At 36.4% G+C, this 27,293-nt stretch overlaps 1 protein-coding gene across 3 annotated transcripts in view; it reads left to right on the plus strand.

Moving 5' to 3' along the window:
- The window catches only part of HTT (huntingtin), a 79,782-nt gene that overhangs the window by 38,198 nt on the left and 14,291 nt on the right, over positions 1-27,293 (plus strand). For all 3 annotated transcript variants that reach the window (XM_023925587.2, XM_023925588.2, XM_086889442.1), the window contains 24 exons: positions 481-559; positions 693-854; positions 1,764-1,819; positions 2,618-2,766; positions 3,407-3,543; positions 5,479-5,595; positions 6,979-7,101; positions 7,630-7,868; positions 9,152-9,294; positions 12,142-12,349; positions 13,840-13,981; positions 15,238-15,417; positions 16,869-17,045; positions 17,287-17,363; positions 18,613-18,751; positions 20,351-20,473; positions 21,273-21,486; positions 21,688-21,833; positions 22,292-22,469; positions 22,761-22,856; positions 23,272-23,459; positions 24,095-24,221; positions 25,079-25,179; positions 27,027-27,181. In XM_023925587.2, the coding sequence (XP_023781355.1) occupies positions 481-559; positions 693-854; positions 1,764-1,819; positions 2,618-2,766; positions 3,407-3,543; positions 5,479-5,595; positions 6,979-7,101; positions 7,630-7,868; positions 9,152-9,294; positions 12,142-12,349; positions 13,840-13,981; positions 15,238-15,417; positions 16,869-17,045; positions 17,287-17,363; positions 18,613-18,751; positions 20,351-20,473; positions 21,273-21,486; positions 21,688-21,833; positions 22,292-22,469; positions 22,761-22,856; positions 23,272-23,459; positions 24,095-24,221; positions 25,079-25,179; positions 27,027-27,181 (3,456 nt within the window). The remainder of the gene's footprint in view (positions 1-480; positions 560-692; positions 855-1,763; positions 1,820-2,617; positions 2,767-3,406; positions 3,544-5,478; positions 5,596-6,978; positions 7,102-7,629; positions 7,869-9,151; positions 9,295-12,141; positions 12,350-13,839; positions 13,982-15,237; positions 15,418-16,868; positions 17,046-17,286; positions 17,364-18,612; positions 18,752-20,350; positions 20,474-21,272; positions 21,487-21,687; positions 21,834-22,291; positions 22,470-22,760; positions 22,857-23,271; positions 23,460-24,094; positions 24,222-25,078; positions 25,180-27,026; positions 27,182-27,293) is intronic.

Below are 27,293 nucleotides of genomic sequence, written 5' to 3' on the forward strand. Positions count from 1 at the left end.
CTAGAGTCTGTTCTTAGTGTTTTTCATAAATGTGAATATCACTGGGGTGCTGTGTAACTTGAAAATGCAGACCTAAGCAGAGTAACTTGTCTTAGTGAGGACATCCTGAATGCAGTTATCATTAACTTGTTTTCTAAAGCAAAGTTAAGTCATTAAAATGAGTATCATTGAAGTTTTTTAAATGAATAATAGTTTTAAATGCTTGTATTCAAAAGTATATTATTAATTTATAAATACAGCAAATAGTCAATATGATAAAGGAAAGGGAGAAGGATAACTAAGCAAAGACTAGAAAATCTCTTGTCAGTGTATTGTAGGTTGTCTCTGCTCTTTGGTTTTACTAAGATTCTTGAAGCAGTCAAGTAGATAAGGAGAAGTTGGCATTGGCGCAGTAAAATGTATCTAAGGATACATTTACAAACAATATTTGTTGTATTTTTTTTAACATGTGTGGGTCTTTTTGTATTTTTTTTGTAACAGATGGTTTGATGTGCTGCAGAAAGTTTCTACACAGCTGAAAACTAGCATTTCCAGTGCAGCAAAACATCGTGCTGATAAGGTACTTGTATCTGTGTTCTCATGAAAGAGCTGTACCTTAGACTTAAAACATGTTTCCTCCTTTTAAAACTAATTTGGCTTTGAATCAGAGATGTGTTCAGATGTTAGATTACTTTAAAATCTCTCTATTACAGAATGCTATTCACAATCACATTCGTTTATTTGAACCCCTTGTCATAAAAGCATTGAAACAATACACAACAACAACGTCAGTACAGCTGCAGAGACAAGTTCTAGACTTGCTTGCTCAACTGGTTCAGCTGCGAGTTAACTACTGTCTTCTGGATTCTGATCAGGTTGGTACCTCACCACATTTGCAAATTGTCATACAGCAGTCTCACCAACAGGCTCAATTAACATCTGCAGCAAAAAATATTTCCAGCAGTCCATTCATTGTAGTATAAGTGAAAACAAAGACTTAAAGGAGGGTGGGACTCAGTTTCCTGTCCTCCATCCACAAATAGCTTCATACTTCTGGGTTTTTTTGCATATAAATGACTTTCTCAGTTCAGCTACAACTATTTAAGAATTGCTCATGAGATTGACTTTAGGAATAAAATGATGGGGACAATACAGTCAGTTTTATTAAATAAAACTTCATTTACTAATGGAAATACCTACTTCCATACTGAGAGTGTGGACTTCCTTATGACTGATAATGAGCATCATGGTTGACAACTATTGTTTGATGTTAATGGCAGTGAGGGGAGCTACTGGCAAATGCAGTAATTGTGTAGTTATCCATAGGAGCAGTGAATTTATAACATAAAATTTAAGTGGTTTGCTTAGAAGTGTTTTATTTGCTACAGTTATCTCCAGGTTTATAACCAAATACGACTTGCAATACTTAAGTTTTCTGTAAGTTCTTAAAGAGATAATACTTTTAAATGGATAAGTGCTTTGGATTTTATCTCAGTTTAGATTTTTGGCTGATTCTTAACTTCTTCACCGTAATAACTCAAATATTGTATTCCATGAGTGAAAGATGAAGTTATACTTAAAAATATACAGACTACAGGTTAAATGTAGCATAAGTTCATGCAAGCTGGAATAAGCTTCAACAGGTTTCTCCATCTTCTGTTACTGCAGAGGGAACATTTCATAATGCAGTGCAAATGATTTTCAATGCCTGTCTATAACTGTCAAAATGGTTTCAAATGGAAATTAATGTCTCTGTTCTGATGCACACTTTATTCTCTCCTTAGGTGTTTATTGGATTTGTGCTAAAGCAGTTTGAATACATTGAAGTAGGACAGTTCAGGTATGAAATTGGCAAAGATCCTTTGAACAATGAGGGTTTGCAACTGTCTTGTTCTGAAAGACAGATTAGTGATGTGTCACAAGTAGTGATTAGATTTGCTGGTTATTTCTGCCTTATCAGAAAAGTGAGAGTTCTCTTCTGGGCAATGTGCTCATTTATTCTCTGGCTCCAGTGGTAACACTCTCAGATGTTTTAGGTTCCATGTGACTGAAGAAGTCAGGAAGTGACATGGAAAATAATAATAATAATCTGCCACTGTTTTGTTTCTCCATTTTGGTATTGCAAATTCCGTAATTTTGGGACACCCTGCCAAAGCGGTATTTCCAGAAATCAGCATTTCATTGCTAGATGCAGTTGCTTAAGGGGGAGCTACTTCTTCATATTGTGGATTCACAGTGAATCCATACATGCTCTTCTCACCTGGTACAGGTTGTATAGGACCTAGTAGATCATAAGCAAGGCAGTGAAGTTTTTAATGTCAGTTATTTCTGGTTTTTCTCACACTTGAGTTTTAATGAAGAGAGAACTTGTTCTTTTTTCTCTGTGGATCTTCTACAGAAATAATCTAATGTGCATTAGACAGTATGTTATATTAGTAACTGCAATGGGCAAAGCTTGAAAGAAGTCCCATGGAAAAAATACCCATTGTACAGAATAGGGCACAAAAATTACAGAAGTATTGTGTGAAATCAGAACAACATATTATTAAAAAAAAACCTTGACTGTAAAAAGATGAGTTTTACTGAATTAAGCTGTGCAAGTAAAATTTGACACTTTAATTTTTTGTTTTGTTTTCAGGGAGTCTGAAGCAATTATTCCTAACATATTCTTTTTCCTGGTGTTGCTGTCTTATGAGCGATATCATTCCAAACAAATAATTGGAATTCCCAAGATCATTCAGCTGTGTGATGGTATCATGGCCAGTGGGAGGAAAGCTGTTACACATGGTAATTCTTAAAAAAAAAAAAAAGGAAGGAAAGAAAAAAAAGAAAAAACTCAACACTTATTAGTAGTAGTTCAGCAGTAAATCCAGGGTTGACTACTAAGCTATAGAAAACTGGTATCATACTGAGTGTTCCAAAAGACACTAACTTTTAAGACATGAAATACTTCTCACTTAATTCCTTCAGGAAATTTATTATATCATATTAACACTGCTGCTCCACATTTTGCATTGTTCATAATTGCAACAAAGGTTTTATTTGGAACTTTATTCAGTAATAAGTTCACAACTTAGTAGTATGTGCAAGGCTTTGATCTTAAGTTTTGGTCCATTTCCTTCTGCTTTTAGCCTCTAAGTAGAAACATCTCTCTCATACTTTCCAGTGATTCTGCTGAGAAATACTTTATTACAATTTCTTTTTTTAGCTCTCTGGGCAAATTTGCCCATAATACAAATTTTGTAGAAGAAGTAAAAAAATAGCCATCATTATGCATGATAAATATGGGGTTTGTGGGGTTTTAGATACGGGTAAAACCTTTAATGAACTAGAACCCAATTTACTTTTAGTAACTGAATTTTTAATTCAAGAAATCACTGTTCAGGAGTGATTTGTCTCATACTAAGACAAATACATCTCATTTCAGCAATACCAGCTCTACAACCCATTGTTCATGATCTGTTTGTGTTAAGAGGAACAAATAAAGCTGATGCTGGCAAAGAACTGGAAACTCAGAAGGAAGTTGTAGTGTCAATGCTGCTGAGACTTATCCAGTACCATCAGGTAGGAGAGGATGAAGGGTCTCTCTTTGTGGTCTGTGAAAGGGTAACATTGCTGTGACTGCTAAAAGTGCTTCAGGCAATATTAATGATTTTCTATACAAAACTGGGATAGCTGGACTCTGTGTGATATCTTCCCTTATAGAGGGAGTATGCAAAGATTTTTAAGGTTATGGGAAAGGTTCTGCACTACAAATTAGTATTTCAGGTCAAGTAACATATCTCTAGAATTTTTTAGTCAAGCCTAGAAGACAAAGGACTAGAAAGCTCCAGTTAGGATCATGATCTTGGCTGTATTGCAGACAATAAATAGAAGGTTGGTGGAAGAATGGGAGTAAAATGGAAAAAGAGACAAGTTTAAAATTAGGAAAGATGCTGCATGGAGATGATTTAGGTATTACTGTACAATAACCGTATCTTGAATAACATTTACTTGAACAAGGTAATGACACTGGTAATTAGGTATTTTTTATGACTTTCTACTTTGACCCAGACTTTATGAGTTTGGAAAACATGTTTCTGCTTTGTAGGAGTGTAACAATGACTTTTGTCAATACACTTTGTTTTAAAGAAAAACATAAAAGTAATTTTAAGAGAAGTGTCATGATCAACATGGGATCTTACTGCTTATTCAGGTGCTTAACAAACCTAATGTGCCTTTCTTTCATAATGTGAAAATGCAATTCTAGTGTATGCTAATGTAAGCACTGTATTTTCTGAAAAAAGTCAGTACATCTTGTCAAAATAATTTGTTAGAACTGCGTGTTCAGATTGGGGTAATTTTGTGTATCCACATTTTCTTTTGAATTTGTAGTTTTATAATCATAAAATGACTAATATAACTATATGAAATGACACTCTGTAGACACATGATGTGAAATAGTGAATAACTTTGTGTTACATAAGGTACTGCAATTGCTGGCAGATCCCCTTCTGACACACTTAACCTATTAAAGACCACCCATGCACTGCTCTTCCCACACCATCCCATTTGTAGTTCTTATTCTGCCCCGTTCTGCTGGTGCAATATGTATAAACCATCCCTGGGCTGTTCTTTTTTTCCCTGGCTGTGGTTTGGATGGTCTGCAGTGGTTTCCCTGGACATTTGAGAAGCTCCAAGAGCTGCTGCCTTCAAATTTTTCTGTTACAACTGGAGCTGCCACCCATGGAGCTCCAGAGTTGTCTTTCAGCCTTGAATCACTCCTATCTTCTCCCTCATGAGAAAATCTTTTGGGAAGGAAGTCATGTAGAGGGAATAGAGGGAATGTCCCTCTCCCAAATCTGAACTACCTGGACTTCCTTTACAAGTGCTTGCTTGCTGTGTCCCTTGTCTGCCTGTCCTTCAAAGCATGGTCTCTATAACCCTCAAACCTAGGACACATACAGCTACCAGAAGTGCTCCTTGCTTGGTGTGCTCCATTATGTTGTGTCTTAAAACTTATATGAAAATGACATGTGTCAGGTGAATGAGCCCCATAAAAATGTCTGGTTTGTTTCCTTGACCAAATTTAAAATTTATTAGAGCTAGAGTCAAGACAGAGTATACATATGGAAAATTGCTCTTTCTTCCTCCCTCCCCTTTTCGTTGAATAAGTGGTGTGGTATTTAGATTTATGATTCTTTTTCCAGTTGTTTGAGTAGTCCTTCAACAAATACTATTTAAAAAGTACAAAGCAAATTTTTTTTTTCTAGTTTATAAAAGTAACTGGAAAATTCTTTAAAAACCACTACCAAAAAAACTCGTAACTAAGAACAGGCTTTTAACCTGAAAATAGGGTTTTAAAAATGTTGTGTGATTTCTCCTGTGGGGCTTTTTTTTCCCCCTTTTGTCTTTCTGGTAGATGGTTGAAATGAATGTTTTTTCCTACTGTGACATTACTTGAATGTTTTCTGTTAGTATGGGTGTTCACTTATTTTTTTTTTTTCTCCTTTTCCTCAGGTGCTAGAAATGTTCATCTTGGTACTGCAGCAGTGTCATAAAGAAAATGAAGACAAATGGAAGAGATTGTCCCGGCAAATAGCTGACATCATTCTCCCAATGCTTGCAAAACAACAGGTTATATGATTATTTTAGTTCTACAAACACCTTAAATAATTGCTGTAATGTATATATCAATAGTATTGATTCTTCCTTTTGAGTATTTGATTTTTCCTTTTTTTCATATGAAGACAAATTTTCTTAAAATTGTGGTTGCCATATCTGGAAAAAAACAATTGCTTCAAGAAATTAAGTCTTTGAAGTGATGAAGTTAATTTTTAAGTGCATGAAGTATATGCAGTATAATCAAGACTGTCTCCAGAGGAAATTCATTCTGTTTCTCTTAGATACATCATTATATCAGAACACTTACTAAATGGTGTGAAGGTTGTCCCATGTTCCTAGAACATCAGAATTATTTTTTTTGTGGCTACAGTGGGTCTGATTCCAGACCAGATTACTCAAAGCCACATCCAACCTGGCCTTGAGCACTTCAGGAATGGGACAGCCATACCTTGTCTGGCAGCCTGTTCCAGTGCCTCACCACCCTCACAGTAAAAAACTTCTTCCTAATATAAATCCACCCTCTTTCAGTGTGAAGCCATTTCACCTTGTCCTTTCACTACCTGCCTGTGCAAAAAAACCCTCTCCAGCTGTCTTGTAGCTCCCTTATGTACTGGAAGGTGATGTCAAGAGCCTTCTCCAGGCTGAACAACCCCAGCTCTCCCGGCTTGTCTCCATAGCAGAAGTGCTCTAGCCCCAGATATTCTTTGCTACATGATGGCAGTTTCCCAATCCTGTGAGGAGATCTCATGGCTGGGGAGAGTGGGCAGGATCAGACAACAGTTTTAGAGCAGAGATAAAATGCTGATAAAGTGAAATTGTTTTGTTTTATATGACTGCACAATATCATTGTCCAAATTATTTGAGCAGGATAGGGCCTTTGCTTTTTGTAGTTTATTGCTTAATGATTTATCTAAAAAACTGTTCAAGTAAGCTGTCCTACCTCTGTTGCATGTATACCACTGTAGCTGTTCACTTTTCTGATGATTAGGATTCTTTTCTCCTAGTTACCTCTTAAGTTTAATCGTGACCAGCACAGCAATCTATAAATAAACCTGGTAGGATGTGCAGGGAGGAGAAAAATCTCTAAATTTTATGACAAGTCAGTCTTCTGGTCTTGTTCTCTGAATAAGGCCTATTTATCCAAATGAAATGTGTATAGATTTCATATGACAGATTTTTGTCCATGTTCTCAAAACTCACATCTAGGAAGGCCTGCAATGAAACTTAAATTTATCTTTCATAGCTTTTTTTCATTGCTCTGAATTTTGTACTGTAAAGAACAACTTTATTACACACAGATTGTTTTAGAAGTATTTAAAATATGGAGCGTTAATTTTGTGCTGAGGCTACCTTTAGTGGACAATTAGAAATTAGTTTTGTGTTTTTCTTTCACAGATGCATATAGACTCTCATGATGCTTTGGGAGTATTGAACACTTTGTTTGAGATTTTGGCCCCTTCATCTCTTCGCCCTGTGGACATGCTTTTAAGGAGTATGTTTGTTACTCCTAAAACAATGGTAAGCTACTGTTTTCAAAGAAGAGAGAATCTGGTATTTTTCATGTAAAACAAAAGAGAATGTGTTTCTCTCTAATAATTAGCTAAGTGATAAAGTACCAGCAGCAGAATTTGGGAACAAACTGGCTAGTATTAATGGGATTTACCAACTGGGAGCACTTGATACAGTAGTGTTCTGCTTATGAATTACTTTCCTTCATTTTGTGTGCTGAGGATCAGGAATGTGAAGGAAGGTGGTGTTACAATAAAATAGAATGCAATTTAATAGGTAAATGTAATTTTTCTTATGCAAGTATTAGTATTGTTTTTATAGCTGAGAGATTGTTTACCAGTGAATATTAGCTTGACAGTTACCGCAGGAATAGCAGTTTTAAGATCTATTCTTAAAATTTATTTCTGGTTTGCTCCATTCTCAAAAGGGTCTGATTTTTTTTAAGTTAATGAAAATGCTAATTTTTTAATGCCTCTCTATGTTGTGTAATTTAACTTCAAATGTATTCAATCCTCTGTGTTTCTGTGTTTGTGTTAGGCATCAGTGAGCACTGTCCAGCTGTGGATTTCTGGAATTTTAGCTATCCTACGAGTTCTGATTTCACAGTCAACAGAAGACATCGTTCTATCCCGTATACAAGAGCTTTCCTTCTCACCATATTTGATTTCATGTCAAGCAATCAACAGACTGAGATGTGGAGAAAATAATGGGTCCACACCAGAGGATCGCACTGAGGTCAAACAGGTGAAATACCCACCTGAAGAGACGTTTTCCAGGTACACTTTCTTTTGAATGACTTGGGGGAAAGGTAAAGAGTTCTGAAAAAATCACAAATACATTGGGCAATATTTAACATCTATAAAACTTGTCTGAATGGAATCAAGTCTGTTAATAAGTTGATGTGGGACAAGTGTGTGTGGAGAAAGGAATATTGAGATGGACAGAGATTGAAGTTGTGCAGATTTTAGTAGGACTTTGAATTGTTCTGGTACCTCTTCTCAAGCCAAGTGAAGGACCTAATAGAGCTGTTAAAATGGGTGAATCCTGGACTTACTAAAATCAGGTCCAGAAACTTCACTGCTTTCCTTCCTTTCTGTGTGGGAACTGAATGATGAATCATCCCTTTAAGTGGAAGCCCAGGTTCTGTATTAGAAACTTGGCAGCAGTGGGATTCAGATCTATTAAGTTAGGTCCAGCTTTGTCTAGTCGGCTTCCCATGTTGATGTCCTTGGACAGTGACAAACTTCAGGCAAAAGAAGCGTGGAGAGATGGCAGCAGTGTTATGTTGACATAGTGTTCATCATTAAGGCATTATGTTTTAATGTAGTCGGAAGCATTTGAAATGGCTGTTTAAGAAAATAATAACATTTTATTCAGGTAGGAATAGAATACTGTTTCATGTCATTCAGCTCACTCTGAGTGTTGTGGGTAGAGGGAAGAGGGTTTTCTGGACACCCAGATTGTGACCTTATGTCCAACAGCAGTGATGTAAGTAATGGAGTAATGGTTATGGCCAGGAGCCAGGATGGCTTTCCTAAAATGCCCTCTTTTGGTGCTTCTTTTGACACCACACATTGTCTCATTTTGATATGAGTTTTGATAAAGATCCTGTGTAGTAGAGTGTGGATAGATGAGGTGAGGTAAACAGGTGAATTACTGTGACTTGCTGAGTTACCCCTGCTCATCTGAGCTGTGGTAACTGTCACAGATTGTTTTTAGTTTGATTTAGCTCAATTGCTTTTAGCAAATCACTATAAAGGCACCACAGCATTCTGAATATTTGCTTTGTAAGTGAGCTGGGCCAGCATATGAATACTACTGTGACTGTAGCTGATGAGAGATAATGTAGATTTAATATGTAAAGTGCTTGTGATCATAGAGCATCCTATTTGTTTTAGGTGAACCTGTTCTGTAGCATTTAATTTAGTATGTTATTTAGTATGAAAGGACAAGAGCTTTGTATTCTATTTTTCAAACCAAAGTTTCATAGCCTAACCTCTTATTTTCCTGAAAGACTGATAGTTTTTCTATTAATTTATAAATATGTGTTTCTTTCAAGATTCTTACTACAACTGGTTGGCATTCTGCTGGAAGACATTGTTACCAAGCAATTAAAAGTGGACATGAATGAGCAGCAACACACTTTCTACTGCCAGGAGCTGGGCACGCTGCTTATGTGCTTAATTCATATCTTCAAATCAGGTAATACTTGTAATATTGTAGCATGCAGTGGTAGGGTGGTTTTAAGTTCCAAGACAACTCATAAATGCATTGAACTACTGAGAAGGAATATGTAAGTGCTGAAGATGTTGTATCTTACTCCATGTAGAGAACTTACCAACATGGTGCTCATGCATGCAGGGCACATTTTGCACATTTCTTTTGTCCTTTTGCAGAAATATGTAAGTAGTGACTCTTCATCTCTCCTCTTTACTGTCTGAAATTTTTCATTACAAAAACCACAAAGCATTCCAAGTCTCTAGCTATATTTCTCAAGTTTTGTCTCAATTTGGAGGTTGGTTGGTATGTCTAGCTTAAAATAGTGAGTCACAGGCCACTAGCTCAGACTTATGATAAGGAAGGTTCTTGGGCTGTGCTGTAATTAATAAAAATGTATAAAACAAACAAGTGAAAAAGCCCCCAACAAACCAAACAAAAAACTAAGCAACCAAAACTAAAAAACACCCCAGAAAACTAGGAAAGGTGGTAGCACTTTCCCAGCTAGCTGGTCTTGAGTTCCTTTCTTTGGGTTTGGAAATTTTCCCTTAGGTTACTTCTGCTGGCTACCTAATATCTATCCTTTTGGTAATTCCTTAGTCCATAGCTTGAGTCCTTGGTCTTATTTTCTGAATAGTAGTTCTATCTTGCCTTTCTTTTATTCTTTCTTTGCTATGACTGCCCGTTTTGCTTTCTGATTTTCAGCTTGCAGCTGAAATGCAACTTTTATTTACTTACTCATAGATGACTGCAATTTAAAAGGTCTTGGCACAAGTCCCTGGTGCTTCATGGGCTTCCTTGCAGACATGGGATAAGGAACACTGACTCTGTTGCCTTGGTCTGTAGAATGGGAGTCCTCCAAACCTTGGTGCAGACTCCAGGAGTATGTGTGAAGAAGCACAAAAATAATCTTTGTTTTAGGTGTGCTTTAGGGCCCAGAGCTCTGGACAGACACAGTGACAGTTCTCTTCATATGTGTCTGTTACAGTAGTAATTTTAAAATATTTTTATACTATCTTATTATATATAATTATGTAATTATTATAGTATATATTTTAATTATTTATTAATTTATGTTTAGGCGAAATATTTGAATCAAGTATTATAACAAATAACTTACACCAGGGTGTTTTGGCATAAAGTGATTAAATGGTGTCAAGCCAGGAGCGATGAAATCAGAAAATGAAGCTAGTGATTGAAATTGGGGCAGTGGGTTCTTCCACAGTGGGAGCTGGGGATAATTGAAAGGAAGGCTCAGCTAGTTCTGCTGCTGCGTCTGGCTTCCAGGCTGCACTGGGAGTCTTGCTGGGAATTATGTAGAAATTTTCAAGCAAAATTAAAATTAAATATTCAAATAATCATGCAGAGCATTGGGATTAGATGTTCTCTAGAAATTAGTGTAATGTAAAACTACAAATAACTTCTGGTATATTATTACCCCTAGTACCTGTATGGTGTAACAGAGTAAAAGAAAAGTTGTTCAGACACTTGGGCTGTATTTTCATGTCATAACATATTTGTTTAGGTTGAGGATTAACTAACTGCCTGAATTTGTAATACTTTTCTTTTGTTCAGTTAGAGCCTCCATAATTATTTTCTCTTTAAGTTACATTCTCCTAACTATGGGTGTAGCTTACAGCAATTTGTGTCTGGAAACACAGGCTGTATTCTGTCATTTCTAGCCACTGTTCTACTTGGATGTTTTGTCTTCTTACTTGTTGCAGTGTTTTCAAAATGTGAGCACTGCTGAATCCTGTATTTCCAGCTCAAGGAAGCTACTAGATTTTAAGTGAACATTCTCGATGTGTTCCTTTGAAGTTAGAAATAAAAGGCATGGACAAAGTAAAAAGATGAGCATGCAATGGCTTTTATGACTGTAGGAAGTCACTAGGTGGTGTAGTTCCTGCAAATGCAGGGAGCTGGAATGGGGCTAGCACTGCTTTGCTGAGAAGTGGAACCAGAGATTTGAGACTCAGCTATTTTTCCCATTCTTTGCTATTTACATTGTGTATTTGTCAGTCCTGGGGGCAGCTTAAATTGGTCCACATGGCTGTGGAATTTACAGCTGCATTCTTCTGTATGTCTGGCAAGGAAACCAAGTAACACTGCAGGTTTCCTTCATTATTCTGATTAGCCCTTGGTTTTTGACTGAACTGACTGAGTGAAGAAAGTTTTTGCCCACTGGTCTTGTCTTCTCACAGAAACTCAGAAAACCCTATACCTTTAGACAGCTTCCCTTGTTTCCTCACCATTTTCTAATTTTTGTTTTTCCCAACCTTTGTTTTGGCATGCAAACATAGAATCAGCAAATTGGAAAGCAAAATTCTGCATTTTTGCTGAGTGCTCTGTTTTCAGGGTAGTGGCAGAAATACCTAATTTTTGCACTTTAGAAATTGGATGAAAGAGAGTAAATTTAGTTTCAATTACGTGTATTTGGAAAGCCATCCTCTGAAGTATGATACTTGGAGGTGTTCTTCTGTAACATGCAGAGTAGTAGTTACCTCATGGTTCTTAATTAGACCATCTGTATTTTAATTTATAAACAAACAAACTAACCCTGGTCCACAGGAGACAGTCTTAAATTTAATGACTGTTTTCGTGTATCAGATTAATGAGACTTGTCACAAAACCTATCTAAACATTTTTTATTGAGTCTGAGATCTGATAATTTCTGGTTTACATACTGCCCTTGGGCAAACTTCATCCCTTGCCTTGAATTTGTAAAATTGCTTAGAATTTACCTTTCTTGCAGGGTTTCTACCCTGAATAATTTTAAAGCTTCAGAATTCAGACTAGAACTTTGTTACTCTGACATGGTTTTATTGTTTTCAGGGATGTTTAGAAGAATCACAGCTGCAGCCACCAGACTTTTTACAGGAGATGGATCTGATGGTAGTTTCTATACTCTTGAAAGTCTGAGTGACCTTGTTCAGTCCATGATTCCCACTCATCCTTCTTTAGTTCTTCTCTGGTGTCACATCTTGCTTCTTGTCAATTACACTAACTACAACTGGTGGTCGGAAGTGCATCAAACCCCAAAGTAAGTTTTGGTTTTGTTCCCTGGTAGTGTGTTTCATATATTTTCTAAAATCATATTAAAACAATCCAGCTGCTTTCTGCCAAGCCTTGTCAGCCCATTGAATGGTTCTGCTTGGATTATGAAGTGTAGTTCTGCCTTTACTTCGTGTGTACATATTGTCTGTTCTAATATTGGTGTGACTTCCAGACTAAGGCAATGTGTCCTGCACTCAATTGCTCCTCAGAACTGCCAGGTAATCTCTCTACTTCTAAGGCAAGAAAACTTCATCTGTCTACTACTTTTTATTAAAACTATGAAAATAACTATAGCCAAATAGTCAGTGTTTCATGTTTATATGGAGACCTCATATTTCACTTTCTAGGAGATAACCAGCCAGTGGAGATGATGGACACTGTTGTGTTTGTGACAATACAATCTGATCATATAACTGTAGCTGTTGCTACAGGATTATCTGTTCTCAGTGGGTCTGTTGCTAAATGCTGTCAAAACATGGTATTAGCACCATGCTGGTTCATTAGCATCGAGCACTGTAATAACCTCACTTAACACTAGTTGCCTGAAATTTGGAGATTAGTTCTAAAATGAGTATTCTCTTCGTCTGAAGTTAGTTTATCCCACCTGTCAGGCATTGGAATGATTTGTCCTCAGTGGATAAGGAAGGGACCTCCTGTGAGGATGGGTATTCCTCTGTGTTAGCTGTAGAGGGAGGTGAACAAACGACTTGAGAGACATTTCTGGTGCTTGTGCAGCTAGTGTTGGGCAGTCTTGTCTTGCTCTACAACTGAAGTGCATCAATACTTTCACAAATGTGAGATTCTTGCTTCAGTTCAACCTTACATATTGAAAATATATAATTCTAATTTGTGGAAATATGGAATTACTAGGATTGTGAGCAAAGCAGGGCTTTGGAAAAGGCTGTCTAGGGAAAGGTGGAATCACCATCCCTGTAAGTGTTGAAAATGGCACTAGTGTGTGGATGTGGCACATCAGCATATGGTGTAGTAGTGAGCCATGATGTGGTGTTGGGTTAAAGGTTGAATTTGATGATCTTACAGGCAAATTTGATGGTTCTATGAACTAAAACAGCAGTATTTTTTTTTTTTTTTATTCTTTACCAGTACCGTGATTTTTCTGGGTTGGCCATCATTTTTAATCTGACACTAGACTAAGTTCTTAACAACACTGGTTTGGTTTGAGAAGAAAATACAGTAGTAGGTTCTGTTATCCTACCAAAGATATAACAGCCCGTATTTTTCTTTTACATAACTCATTCAGTTCTTTAGACTGTCTGAAGAAGTAATAAGCAATACTACAAAAAAATAAAGATCTGATGGGAAGCAAAGTGTCTCCTTCAAGGAAATGTAATGTTTGAATGAAATTTACAGGGAAAGACATGTCATGTCATGTGGGATGCTCCAAGCGCTTTGGTTGTTCATGCTTCAGTAGCCATACTAAAAAAATACTAACAACATATAATGTACTTTTTGCAGGCGACACAGCCTTTCTACTACTAAATTGCTTAGCCCTCATATATCTGGAGACAGTGATGAGTCTGACTTGGAATCTAAGCGTGGCATGTGCAATCGTGAGATAGTGAGAAGAGGAGCACTCATTCTCTTTTGTGACTACGTTGTAAGTTTTGAATTATGACTTTTAGTTTTGAGTTAGTTCATCATGCTGACGGTCATTAATTACTGATATGTGTTAACTGAAGAGTGAAGTGTGGTAAGTGAAAAATGAAGATCAGTGAAACTAGTAATTTCATTTTCAGATGGTACTTCTGTAAGCTTAGGTATGACCTCATTTGGCATTGTTTTCTGCTCTGAACTAAGAGTTGTCTTGGCTTGTCAAGACATATTACCATATTACCTGGTGGGCAATAGAATTACATTTGGGGTATCACATCCCTTACTTAGGGGGTGCTTGGAGCACACTAAGTAGTTGCAGATTTCCTGCCATCAGTAGCAGTGCACAGTGTCCAGGAGACAATAAATTTCCATCTCTACATCATAAGAAAAGAGGTATTACATTAAGATTAAAACTTCCATTTTGGTTCTCTGGTGGGAACAATTTCTGTGGCTTTGGTCTTTATCTGCCTCAATATTACAATTTAGTTCATTGGGAACTTTTGAAGTGAGTCTTGAGTAGTAGGAGCTATTGCACTTGGCTTTGCACCTCATAACAGTTTTGAGGTAAGGAAACTGCATTACTTTCAGGTTCAACTGAACAGAAAGCTATATTTAGGAAGCACTTCAAGTGCTAATGGACAGTCACTAGAGTCAGATTAGAGGTCCTCCAAGGTAAAATAATTCAAAACATCTTTACTGAGGTACTGTACAAGCTCTAAGCATTGCCTGGTTAACACTACAGATATGCTCATATCGACACTACTTGTGTTGACAAGCCTTTAGAGGTTTGACATTAATTATTGACAGATCTTTTTGGATTTGCTTTCCAGAAATTCTTCATTTTGTGTTAAAGGCCAGTAGTAAAAAGAAATCTTTACGAAGCCTAAATGAAAATCACATTTTACAAGACAACTCTGTGTGCATGTTTATTTCAAATACCGTTGAAACACATTTCATTAAAAGCAGCATCTTTTAATCAACCTTCTTGATTTACTTGTTTCTAACCTGTTTTATATGGTTTTTAGGAACATAAGTTGCATGTTCATGGTAAATACCTTACTTTGCAATGAGAGTAAAACATTTGGAAAATTTATCATGTAAAAATAGTGATGGTGGTATTAAGATACAGACATTCTGTGCCCTTATTTCAAAATAGCTACAAGAATGACATATGAGAAGCTTCATGTTGTGTCATGTTTAGTAATTAAAATCTTAACATTGGTGTTACTGCAATCAGATTTTAATTTTTTCCCTTTTTAGTGTCAAAACCTACATGATTCAGAGCACCTGACCTGGCTTATTGTGAATCATGTTCAAGACTTGATTAATCTGTCCCATGAGCCTCCAGTACAAGATTTTATCAGTGCTGTTCACAGGAATTCAGCAGCCAGTGGTCTCTTCATCCAGGCCATTCAGTCACGCTGTGAGAATCTTGCAGCTGTAAGTTTAACTTCTTGACTTCTTGTAAAGAATAAAGTTGCTTCATGTCAGCATAAGTTTAACTGATAAGTATGCAAAGTTTGACATTTCTGGGTCATTTATCAACTTCTAATTTTATTTTAAAGTCATTTAAAAATGCAAGCAGCAAACCTTATATTAGCAACTTCAGTATTAGATGTGTTCCAGTCCATCAAATCTATGAATTCAGGTGGAGATGGTTAAGATACTTTTCTTCCTTCATGGATATTATCCCCCATAATCAATATCTGATGGGTAAATTAAAGCTGTAACTTCCAACTTTGATTTCAGTGCCTTAGTAGTATAAATAGCAAACTAACTACAGAGGCAGAAATAGGAACCAGTCCATCTTCATAGGCCTGGGCAGTATGAAAATGATTTGTGAGCTCTTGCCTTCCCCACTGATCTGTTCCGAAAGTTGTAGCCTCTTGGTGAGGGAAAACCACTGAGAAATTCAGGGTATTATTTCTGTTGATTATTTTAGTTTTCAAATTAAAAGGAGCAGATGATAGGGATAAGGTAATTTTGTAGGGATAAGGTTATATGCATCTCTCTTAATCATGGGAAATGTCATTTGCTGGACTATCTGTAGAGGTAATTGTGATTAATGTGGTAATAATCTAGAGATAATTGTGCCACCTGCACCCTGAGTAGCTTCAGTGCTGTTTCCTATCTCTTTCCATTGTCTTTGTGCAAATCTAGGGCAGCTTTAAAGTTACGTGATATTAGTCTGAGCTTCAGTAGCTGAGTATCAGCAGAATCAACTAATAAACTGAATATGTTTTAATGGAACATGTAGTCTGTGTGAAATGCTTGGTGATTATCAGGAAAGACAGTAAAATTAAAATAGCTGGTATTAACAGACTGCTCTAAGCCAAGATTGGTTTAATGAGTCAAACTAGTTTGTGTTTCTACCTTTCGAATATTAGTGCTGAATCGGTGCTCATATTAAAAAAAAAATAATGAAATTTTAAAAATTATTTGCACACCCTTTTGATCCTGAGTTACTACTGCTGTTTCTTAACATACGCTCAGAAAATCCCCAAGGTTTGTCTGGATTTCTGTACTGTCACATGTCTTGACTATGCACGTGTTCCTGCCTTCTTCCAGAAAAAGTTGAAGCTTCTTAGTGTTCGAAATTTCTTGCAATTTCACTTAAATCTGTAGCTTTTTTCCCCCCTATAAGTTTTGCTCCCTATGTTTTGCTTACTCTTGTAAGAGTAAGCTTTTGCAGTTACACATCAAACAACTTAGTGCTTGTATTAATTTAATAACCCAGTAAGTCATTCACACAGAGATGATTATATTGATCAGGTTGCTGTCTGCTTTAGTTTTTTCTAATTGTCTTCCCCTTCAGCTTTACGATCACCGTATTCCAAATCGGTTGTAATTTTTTTGTCTGTTTCTCTGTTTTGTGCTGTTGTAACATCTAGCCCACAACTCTGAAGAAGACCTTGCAGTGTTTGGAGGGAATCCACCTGAGCCAGTCCGGGGCTGTGCTGACGCTGTACGTGGACAAGCTGCTGTGCACTCCCTTCCGAGTGCTGGCTCGCATGGTGGACACCCTGGCCTGCCGCCGCGTGGAGATGCTGCTGGCAGCAACTCTGCAGGTACAGAGAAATCCCTGCCTGGGAAGCACTCTGGGTAGTGCCAGTGTTACCTAGAGCAGTGACCTAAAGTACATCAAAATATGATGAAGTAATTTCATCTGATGAATTTTCTTATTTAGTATATAGATACGTGAATGTTTATTTCACTTTATCTGCCTGTAACTTTGTTAATCTGGTAAAAATATTTTTTGAGATTTTACGTATATCTGTCCTATAAAATTCTTGTGATTCTTTCATATAGAACAGCATTGCTCAGTTACCAGTTGAAGAACTGGATAGAATTCAGGAGTACCTTCAAAACAGTGGATTAGCAGCAAGGTAAGTAATACCCATAATACCATTAAAATGTCAAACTAAGTAATGTTTTGATACAAATTGTGTTAACTCTGTTATCCCCCATTGTAGCTTTTTTCCTGGAGGTCATATAGTGGGTTCTTCCTGGGAGTAAACCAGGAGTAAAGCCTCTCATAAGTTGCTGGCATCTTCTGGCCCAAGGGGCAGTTGTGTTGGCTATGTTGAATTTGCAGTAAGAACTACTTAAGAGCTAAGGCAAGCTCTAGAGGGTTGTGTCAAATTCTTTCCTGCATCCTACTCTGTATTTAACTTTGGAAAGACAGCAGCTGCAAATTAATTACTTAACAAAATCTGTTTTACTAAAGCCAACTTTATTTTCCTCAAACTTGCAAAATATTGGCAGTTCAAGCTAAGTGAGGTTAGGGGTTTTTTAGGTTGGTATTTTTTTTCTCACAGACAACTGTTAAAAGTTTCAGCTGTTTAGTCTCCTGGCTGTTTAAACTGCTGGTATAAAAAGGAGTAAATTACTCATTTTTTGAAAAACTTCTATTTGATTTTGGAAAGATGCTTATTTACTAGTCATGTCATTACTGTTTGAGTTTAATATCTATTGACTGAAATAAGTAGGGGAAAAAAGCTAAAATGTGAGACTGAATTAGATCAATAGTAATGTGCCTACATAGGTAATGTTCTATTTAATTTTTTTAAAAAACTAAAAAAAAAAATAAAAATAAAGTATTACTTTGTACAAGTTCTTTATAGCAGTAGTGGAATTTTTAAAAAATCCAAATAAAAAAACCTGTACCAAAAAAGGGAAAAAAAATATCTGACACTAACATAAATCCAAAAGCTGGAGTTTTTATTATAGTGAGGGATCATTTTTTAAATATAGAAGTACAGTTTTAGTGGATTTTTGGTTAGCATCTGTTAAAATGTATTTTTTTGCAGTCAAATAATCTGCACACTAACTTTGATTCTTCTTACTCATTAAAAGATTTGCTGGATAAAGAAAGCTGGATTTTAAGCTTGAGTATATAAGAAATTTTAATGCTAAATTAAATTTAAATCTTTATTTGTTGGTGGTGCTGAGTTAATTAATTTTGGCCTCTGATCCCTGAAGAAAGTTTGCATTATATGACTGCATATATCTATCAGAAAACTGAAGACCCTACTGCTTTTCTGTCTTGGGATTGGAGTTGAGTCACTGGATGTCTTGCTGGTTTTCTGTGCAAAACTAAGATAGCCCTCTGCTGATGTGCTCTTGTGTTTTCAGACACCAAAGACTCTACTCACTCTTGGATAGGTTTCGTCTTATGGTGGCACCAGACACAACCAGTCCTTCACCTCTGGTGACCTCACACCCACTAGATGGAGAAGACCAACCAGCTTTAGAGAATGTCGTTCTAGACAAAGTAAGATTGTGTTTAGAAAGAGTAATTTAAAAGTGCCTTGGCTATAAACAAGCTTTATTCATTACAAAATATTTAAATGCAGCTTATTTTTACTATGCAGTTAATGTTCTCAGGATTGTCATATTGTATCTCAAATATAGATCAGCAATTAATTTCATGTGTGTTGGCTGAACTTAGGATGGATAATTAGCACAAACATAGATGTTTGTTATATTGACAATACTGTGAAAAATTTACCAAGTTTGGTTTCTTTGCTCAGCTTTAATGGAAAGATTTATATACAGTTCAGTAGAGGAAGATAAATAATCTCATTTTCTTGATGTGTTTTGCTACAGTTACTAGTGTTATTCATGTGCTGAAAGTTGTTGGCTGTCTCTTGGAAATTAAACATTGCTTGTTCAGTTTTTCCTTCGCAGCTTTAAATTACTTTCAGAGTACAATCAAGAATATTGAACTGTTTCTGTCTTTCATGAACTCAGACGTGCTTACAATGTGAAGTGGAAGGCTAAGAGCAAGTCTTGGGGCCTTGCTTCCTTTTTTCTAGTTTGTCCCATGGTACAAATAATTTCTCCTTTTCATCCCTCCATGTTCTACAGTGAGACACAGTAATGGGAAACTTATGTAACTGAGATGGCAAAAATAATTTGATTAGCTGATAGTTTGGATGAGTCTGAGCATTTACTGCCTATGGGGAGATGTTGAGACTTGGACAGCAGGAGAAAATGCTGTGCCCAGAAACCATTTATTACCCATAGCTTTGTCTTCAAATTACCCTAAAAATCTCCTTTGTCACTGTAAATTCTAAACAAAAGTAGTTTTTGTATGCTTCCCCCACAACTTCTGCATAGTTCACAGAATCATAGAATATCTTATGTTGGAAGGGATTCATAAGGGCCAATGAGTCCAACTCCCTGCTTCTCACAGGGCTACGTAAAAATAAATCCTGTGGCTAATAGCATTGTCCAGATGCTCCTTCAACGATGACAGGTTTAGTTGTGCTCTAATTAATTAATTAATGTCATAAAATCTATTTGAATATTTATAAATATTTATAAAATTATATACACAATATAGTTACTTATATTTATCATTTACATTTATTATATTTGCTGTTTATTTTAGTATTTATAATTACTATGTATATATAATAATAATATAATGTTTACTTGAATATTTGAATAATTTTTTTCCCTTGGTTATGGTATTGTTTTTTCTGTTATTACTGTTATATTAGTGTGACTCCTGAGTATTCCACACTTTTTTTCTAGATAGTCTGCTCAGGTTTAGGATCCTAATACAACTACCTGCATTATATATTAAGATTCATTTTTCCTCATTTCCTGTCCAGACTTTATGGAAATAGACAATTTGTCACTGAATATCCATTGATCCAGTTTAATATAATCCATTTCCATTCACCAGTTGTTTGTTTTGCTTTGCTTTTTAATTTGAGGTTTTTTGTGGGGTTTTTTAATATAATGTAGCCTACAGATGTCTTAGATATTCAATACTAATGAGCAGTTCTCCCTCTGCCCCTCATATACTGTGTTGTTCTCAGAAAACAAGAGTGTAATACATTTCTTTTTTTGATCATTAAAGGACTGGTATGTGTCACTAGTGCGGTCACAGTGCTACATCAAGTCTGACTCAGCACTGCTAGAAGGAGCAGAGCTGGTAAATCGGATTCCTCAGCCTGACCTGAACTCCTTCATGACCAGCAAGGTAACTTTGGCACAAGAAGAGGATGGAGGAATGTATTTACATTTTTAATGTAAACACTTCAAATTTGTATAGTACTGATAATATATACTAATAATACTAGTTCACTGAACTTTAGAAACTAAAATAGTAGATACTTGTGTAAAACAGTGGATATCCGTATCTAGCAATGTTGCTAATAGTAACTTACTAGTAGTACAGGCTGAATAGATAGAGTGGAAGCAAAGGTTTATTTATGTATTGCAATCAGAATAATCCAATTTTACCATTTTACATAGTCTTGTTTTGCCATACAGTTTCTTCCAAGGACAGCTGTTTCTGTAACCTCTTCAATATCTGTACTGGATGACTTGTAGTAAGCCAGCAACAGGCCACAGACAGTAGATCTGGCATAAAGGATAACTTATATCCAAGAATGTCTTTTGTTCAAATTCTCACCATGATATTTGTAGCTGATATGCTGAAATAATAGTGGGGAAGCTGTTCCTAAAAGATACTTGACTTGTTTGTTTGAAAACTTATTACTTGAAAGTTCCTTGTGTGTATGTCATCCTTAAGCTTTATTCACACATTATCCTGAAAATCTGGAATAAGTATATTGATTTTTCTTTCCACTATGGTACTGGTTGGAATTTAAATTTGGAGCCAATGTGGGCTAAACCACATTGTTACACAATTGAGTAGAGGTGCTCATAGTAAGTTAGTTAATCAAAAAACTGTAAATTTACCACCACATTAGTATGTTAGAATAATACCACCAGATTCTTAGCTTCACTTTAAAAGCAATTTCTTTTTATTTCAGGAATTCAACCTAAGCTTGTTAGCACCTTGTTTAAGCCTTAGCATGAATGAGATCTCAAGGGATCAGAAGAGCAGCCTCTTTGAAACAGCTCGGAAGGTGACTCTGGATCATGTGTCTTCTGCTGTACAAAACCTTCCAGCCAACCACCAGGTTTTTCAACCACTATTGCCAACTGAGCCATCAGCCTACTGGAAAAAACTGAGCGATATCTTTGGTAATAGAAATAATGGTCTTTTAAAGTTTATTTTCTCCTCTGCAAAGATACTTTACAGATGTCTTGTGAATACATGAACTTTCTATAAAAAAAAGTATCAAGGTACCTGGCATAAAAGTGCTTATGAAATAGTTCTGAAAAACATTTAATTGAATGGAAAAAAATTCAAACTGCTAGATTTCATCCAGTCTTATTTTATAGGAGATGAGGTGATGTATCAGTCTGTGATGACACTTTGTCGTGCACTGGCTCAATATTTGTTGTTACTCTCAAAACTACCAGCTGGTCTCCGTGTTCCTCCTGACAAAGAGGATGATATCCTGAAATTCGTAGTGATGTCAGTAGAGGTAAGAAACTACACTATAATTAAAGATGTCATGAAATGTTGGGGGAGGGAACAGCCCTATCTTCATCTGATCACCACTAAGTAATTTTTGATTGGGGCAATTCTTTTGTCTTAACTGTAGAAATTTCTTCAGGTTTTTTTTGTGTTTGACCTGTGCTAGTAAATCAGATCTGGGTTGTGGGACAAGGACAGCTTTATGCAAGGAGAGGTTGATTGACTGATGGAATGATGCTGGCATTTGGGAGAACAGGTCCTGTGCTGATTTTTGGGACCCTTAATAAAAAGTATATAAATGTCATCATTTTCTTGTACTTAAAATAAATAGTGTTCTCTCAGGAAAAAGCCAATACTATTTGCTGCTAAACTTTACATTTTGCTGAGATAAAAAAGTCACCCTTGGTTAGAAGTTGTTCTGTTGTGAGAATTTGCTATTAATGGGAGACTTCTCTTTTTGTACAGGCACTGTCATGGCATTTAGTGCATGACCAGATTCCATTAAGTGTAGATCTTCAGGCTGCTCTGGACTGTTGCTGTCTCACACTACAGCAGCCTAATCTCTGGAGTTTGTTGTCTTCTGCAGCTCATGTGACATATGCTTGCTCTTTAATTAACTGCATTAGATTTATCATAGAAGCAGGTGAGTGCAGTTTGATCAGCAAGGAGAAAAATTTTGTTAATAGATTGCCAGTCATCACTGATCAAATGCTGCATGTCTGGAATATTTCATTTGAGTCCTTATTAATTATTTGTTTGACAAATTTAGCTTATACTACTTCAATTTTCCACTTAAAATTTAGTGTGTACTTTTGAACTTGGCAAATGCCTCTGATATGCCAAACATTTGACTACTATGTGGTGTTGATTAAAAAAATTTATATGAAATAGGTAATAAATAGCTGTATCATTCAAGTATTTTTCTGCAATTCAGTTGCTGTGGAACCTGGTAATCAACTTCTGAGTCCTGAAAGAAAGAAGAATACTTCAAAACCTTTAAGTGAGGGAGAAATAGATTCAAATGTACAGAGTAAGTAAACAGTAAATTTTGGTTCTGCCTTAAACTTTCACTGAAGAAATGTTTTTCCATTACTATTATTTTTAACAATGAAAGTTTATCTGAGACCTTATTTGTATTTGGTAAATGTCTATTAAAGTAGGTTGCCATATTTTTGACAGGTATAGTTGTTTTGTCTTGAAAATTACATGTTAATGCAAATTTTTCTCTTGGGAGATTCTGTTAGCTGTGCAGCATGCTACAGACAGAGCTTTTTAAAGTGTGGGATTTTAAATTTTTAAAATTTTGTTATATGTGTCCTTATTCTGGTTTTGTCCTTTTTAATGAACATACTATTTTGTTAAGAATTTTTTGTATTTCTGTCTTATTAAATTATTTGTCTTTTGAGTGGATTCATAAAGCTGAATTTCTTTCTCCCCCAACAAAGAAACAAAGCACATTATTGCAGCATGTGAAATGATAGCTGAGATGGTGGAATGCTTACAGACTGTCTTGTCACTGGGGCACAAAAGAAACAGCAGCATCCCTGCATTTCTCACTCCTGTCCTCAAGAACATCATCATCAGTTTAGCAAGGCTGCCTCTAGTGAATAGCTACACCAGAGTACCTCCTTTGGTATGTTTATTATGCTTTGCTTTCAGGACTTTAAAAGTTATTGAATAACTTTGAAAACCAAACATGATGAAGCATCTTAAGTTCTACAACAGTAGGATTTCAACTTTAACCTGGTTTGATCAGGTTTTTTTTGAACACTGAGTAACAACATGTGCAAGGCCATTCCTCTGTTTCTGTGCTCTGTTTTTGAGGGGATGTCAAAACATAACAATTTCTTTAGTTGAAACTTTTTTGCCCCCTCTCTCATGTATCAGTGTGCTTTTTCAGACATCAATAGCATGTGAACTGTCTTCCATGAATTCTGATTCAGCATAATTTCTGCATGGTCTCTAAACTGAAATATGTGACAGGAACTTACTTGCTTCTGTATCTAAACTTGGACCATAAAACTGGATAATTAATTTACAATGGGGAGTATGGAAAAGTAGATGGAAAAGGCCCTGAAATATAAAATAGGGTGTACATTGTATATAAGTTTTGTTAGATGTTCCATCTTCCTTTGGGTGTTTTTCTATTTGGAGAACTACTTTTTTTTACTGATGTCTTGTTGCCTTTGAATGCCTGTATATTTAGAGCTGTAATATAAATATACTGTATCTGGTTTGGATAATTAAACTTTCATGATATTTTTTTAGGTCTGGAAATTAGGCTGGTCACCAAAGCCTTTAGGTGACTTTGGCACAGTTTTTCCTGAAATTCCAGTAGAATTTCTTCAAGAAAAGGAAATTTTTAAGGAGTTCATCTATCGCATTAATACACTTGGTATGTGCAAAAGTAAATGAATACATTTGGTTCTTATTGGGCATTTAACTGTGTTCTGAAACTACTGAATAACTGTATCTGAAACCGTTTGCTCACTTTTGTTGCTTATGTGGAAGACAGATAATATTTCAGAGCAGGTTAGTAATTGTGCTGCAGTAATTCTTACATTTTGTTCAATGAAGAGAATAAATTATAGAAATAAAGCCAAAAGTTATTCCAGCTCAGGGAGATTTCAGTGTGCTCTTGCAGAATGACCACTTGTTTTCTGGAGCATACGCTTGACAGCATGTTTGAGAATATTTTGCTTCCCTCACACTTTTTTCTATTAATGCATGGTATACAGTCCTGTGATAAGATACCTTGGTAACCTACCTTCAGCTCAGACATCGGATGTTTGGGCTGGTCTAGAAGATCTTGAAAGAATCCTTCCAACCCAAACCATTTTATGGGTGTCTCAGCACAATGTTTCCAGTTCTCTCAACCTTCTTGGAGCTGAAGGAAAGAAGCTGTGGTGTTGTTCTCTGCCATTCCATACACCTAGTAGATCACAGAATCACAGAATAAGCTGAATTAGGGACCCACAAGGATGATTGAGTCCCAGCTCCTGACCCTGCACAGCACCATCCCCAAGAGTCACACCATGGGGCTGAGGGTACTGTCCAAACACTTGGTAAAGTCTGTCAGGCTTGGTACTGTGACCACTTCCCTGGTGAGCCTGTTTCATTGCAAAAAATGCCAAAATGAATAGGAAGTGGTACGGAACTAAATCTGTGAAAACAATGTACCTGTTTTTAAATGTTGTTCCTTGTTTAAATGTGTATTGAGACATAAATGGCTATCTCTGAGTGTTTCCGTAGGATGGATCAGCCGTACTCAGTTTGAAGAGACTTGGGCTACTCTGCTTGGTGTGCTCGTAACTCAGCCCATTGTAATGGACCAAGAGGAGAACCAGCAAGAGGTAATGTCATTCATTGTATTTTTTAAATGAAATTTTACTTAAACCAAGAAAATTGCTTCTATTAATAAAACTGTAAGGCAGAAAATAAGTGACTAACACTAAGGAATTTTTTCTATTTCCTTTTTCTCATAACGTGGTGAGTTCAGACACATCCATCTTCTGGCTTAGAGCCTCTGCAAGCATGCAAATAGCAAGGAAAAAAATTACTGAAGCTGTTTCAACTCTTTATTAGTACATCACTCAATACAGGTTGTGTTGTTTTTTTTTTGTAAGATTTTTGACTAGAAATTAATTGACCTGAAAATGCATGTTCATGTGTCTTGCTCCTACTTGTAGACTGTATATTGGATATCTGGGCTTCTAGCTCAGATAAATGTTCAAAATTCAGTGGAGAGTATTTGGGGGTCAGAGTTGAAGAAATTTATAGCACAATTTGTGTCCAATTTATATACCAAAATATATGTATTTATATATCAATTCCTATAACAAATATTTCTGTCCAAGAACAGCAACAAAACTGGGGCTGAGGGAGCTGAGGGTGTTTTGTCTCTGGAAGAGGAGGTTCAGGGGGATCCTCATCACTCTCCACCACTACCTGAAAGGAGGGTGTAGCCAGTTGGGGATTGGTCTTGTCTGCCACCTCTCAAGTGAACTCCTTAAGTTGCACCAGAGGAGGTTCATATTGGATATTAGGAAAATAATTTTCACTGAAAGAGGGGTTAGCCATTGGAATAAGTTTCCCAGGGAAGTGGTGGAGTCACTGTTTTTGAAAGTGTTCAGCAGGGGTCTGGATGTGGCACTTAGGGATGTGGTCTAGGGGTGATTATGATGGTTCTGGATTAATGGTTGTACTGGATGGTCTCTGAAGGTCTCTTCCAACCTTGATGGTTCTGTGAAAAATCAAGATGAGAATGAACTTGGCTGTCATGAAAGAGATTTTCCCTCTTCAGCTGTGTTAAACTGCTAGCAAACTTACTTTACTAGGTTCTAGTTCTTTGACCTGAAAGATTATTTTCCTGGCTGGTCCTGATGGTAGGTGCAGGGCCTAAAGCAGTTTGAAGAATTCAGAGGACAAAGTGTGGACCCTGAGTAGCAGACAGAGGGGTTTGCTTCCCTTGCTTCCTAGTGTCAGACTGCAAAAAGGAATAGGGAATCATCATCCCTCTTCCCTGGGTTAGCATTTTCTATTAGTTATACAGGCTTGGATGCCTTGACTTAACTGTTTCCTGCATAATGGCCACGTTGGGTCAGACTTAGGGCAATCTAGCTATTGGCTGTTCCTTATTTGTCATGTAGAGAGTATTTGTGGAACAAGAATAACATTGCTCCCATGCTTTCCAAGGCACACCAATATGCTCAAAATTGCAAATATTTTAAGTGTTGTGAATATTTTAAGCTGTTGTGAATTTCAGTATGTTAATATTTTCTGAAATAAAATTTTTTTTTGAAAGTTCAACATTGGTGGTTACCATCTTGCATCTTCTAAAAAGGATCAGATGCTTTTGTGGTCTGATGCTTTGTTTCAACAAGTAACTAATACATAGCTGCAAAGAAAGAAGCTAAACACTTTTTTAAAAGTTCCAAAATGGACATCTTGAGGTTTTAATGCTGTTGGGACAAGAGAGGATACATGCAGAGTGACTGATGAGAAGGAAGGATGTGTTGCTGCTGCAGTCAATGCTTTGTGTGCATTGTTTATATCACATAGATTTCTGGATGGGAAGAAGAGTAGGTGTCAGGCTTATTAATGATAATTTAGTGAAACCTGACAAACTGATATTCAGAGCTTTTGGGATTTTTTATTTTTTATTTTTAACAATTCAAATTACAGTGAGTTCATTTTACAGGAAGATACAGAGAGGACCCAAATCAATGTTCTTGCAGTGCAAGCCATAACCTCCCTGGTGCTGAGTGCAATGACCATACCTGTTGCAGGCAATCCAGCAGTTAGCTGTTTGGAGCAGCAGCCCCGTAACAAAGCTTTAAAAGCTCTGGACACAAGGTATTTGTTTTCCCTTGTTTTCAAATGAAATGAAAACTTGTGGTTAATATATAATGACAGTTACTTAGTCTAGTTGTAGCAAAAATACGTGTAGAAGAGTATATATATGGAT

Source organism: Cyanistes caeruleus, chromosome 5, assembly GCF_971803275.1.
Source record: "Cyanistes caeruleus chromosome 5, bCyaCae1.hap1.1, whole genome shotgun sequence".
Taxonomy (NCBI): Eukaryota; Metazoa; Chordata; class Aves; order Passeriformes; family Paridae; genus Cyanistes; species Cyanistes caeruleus.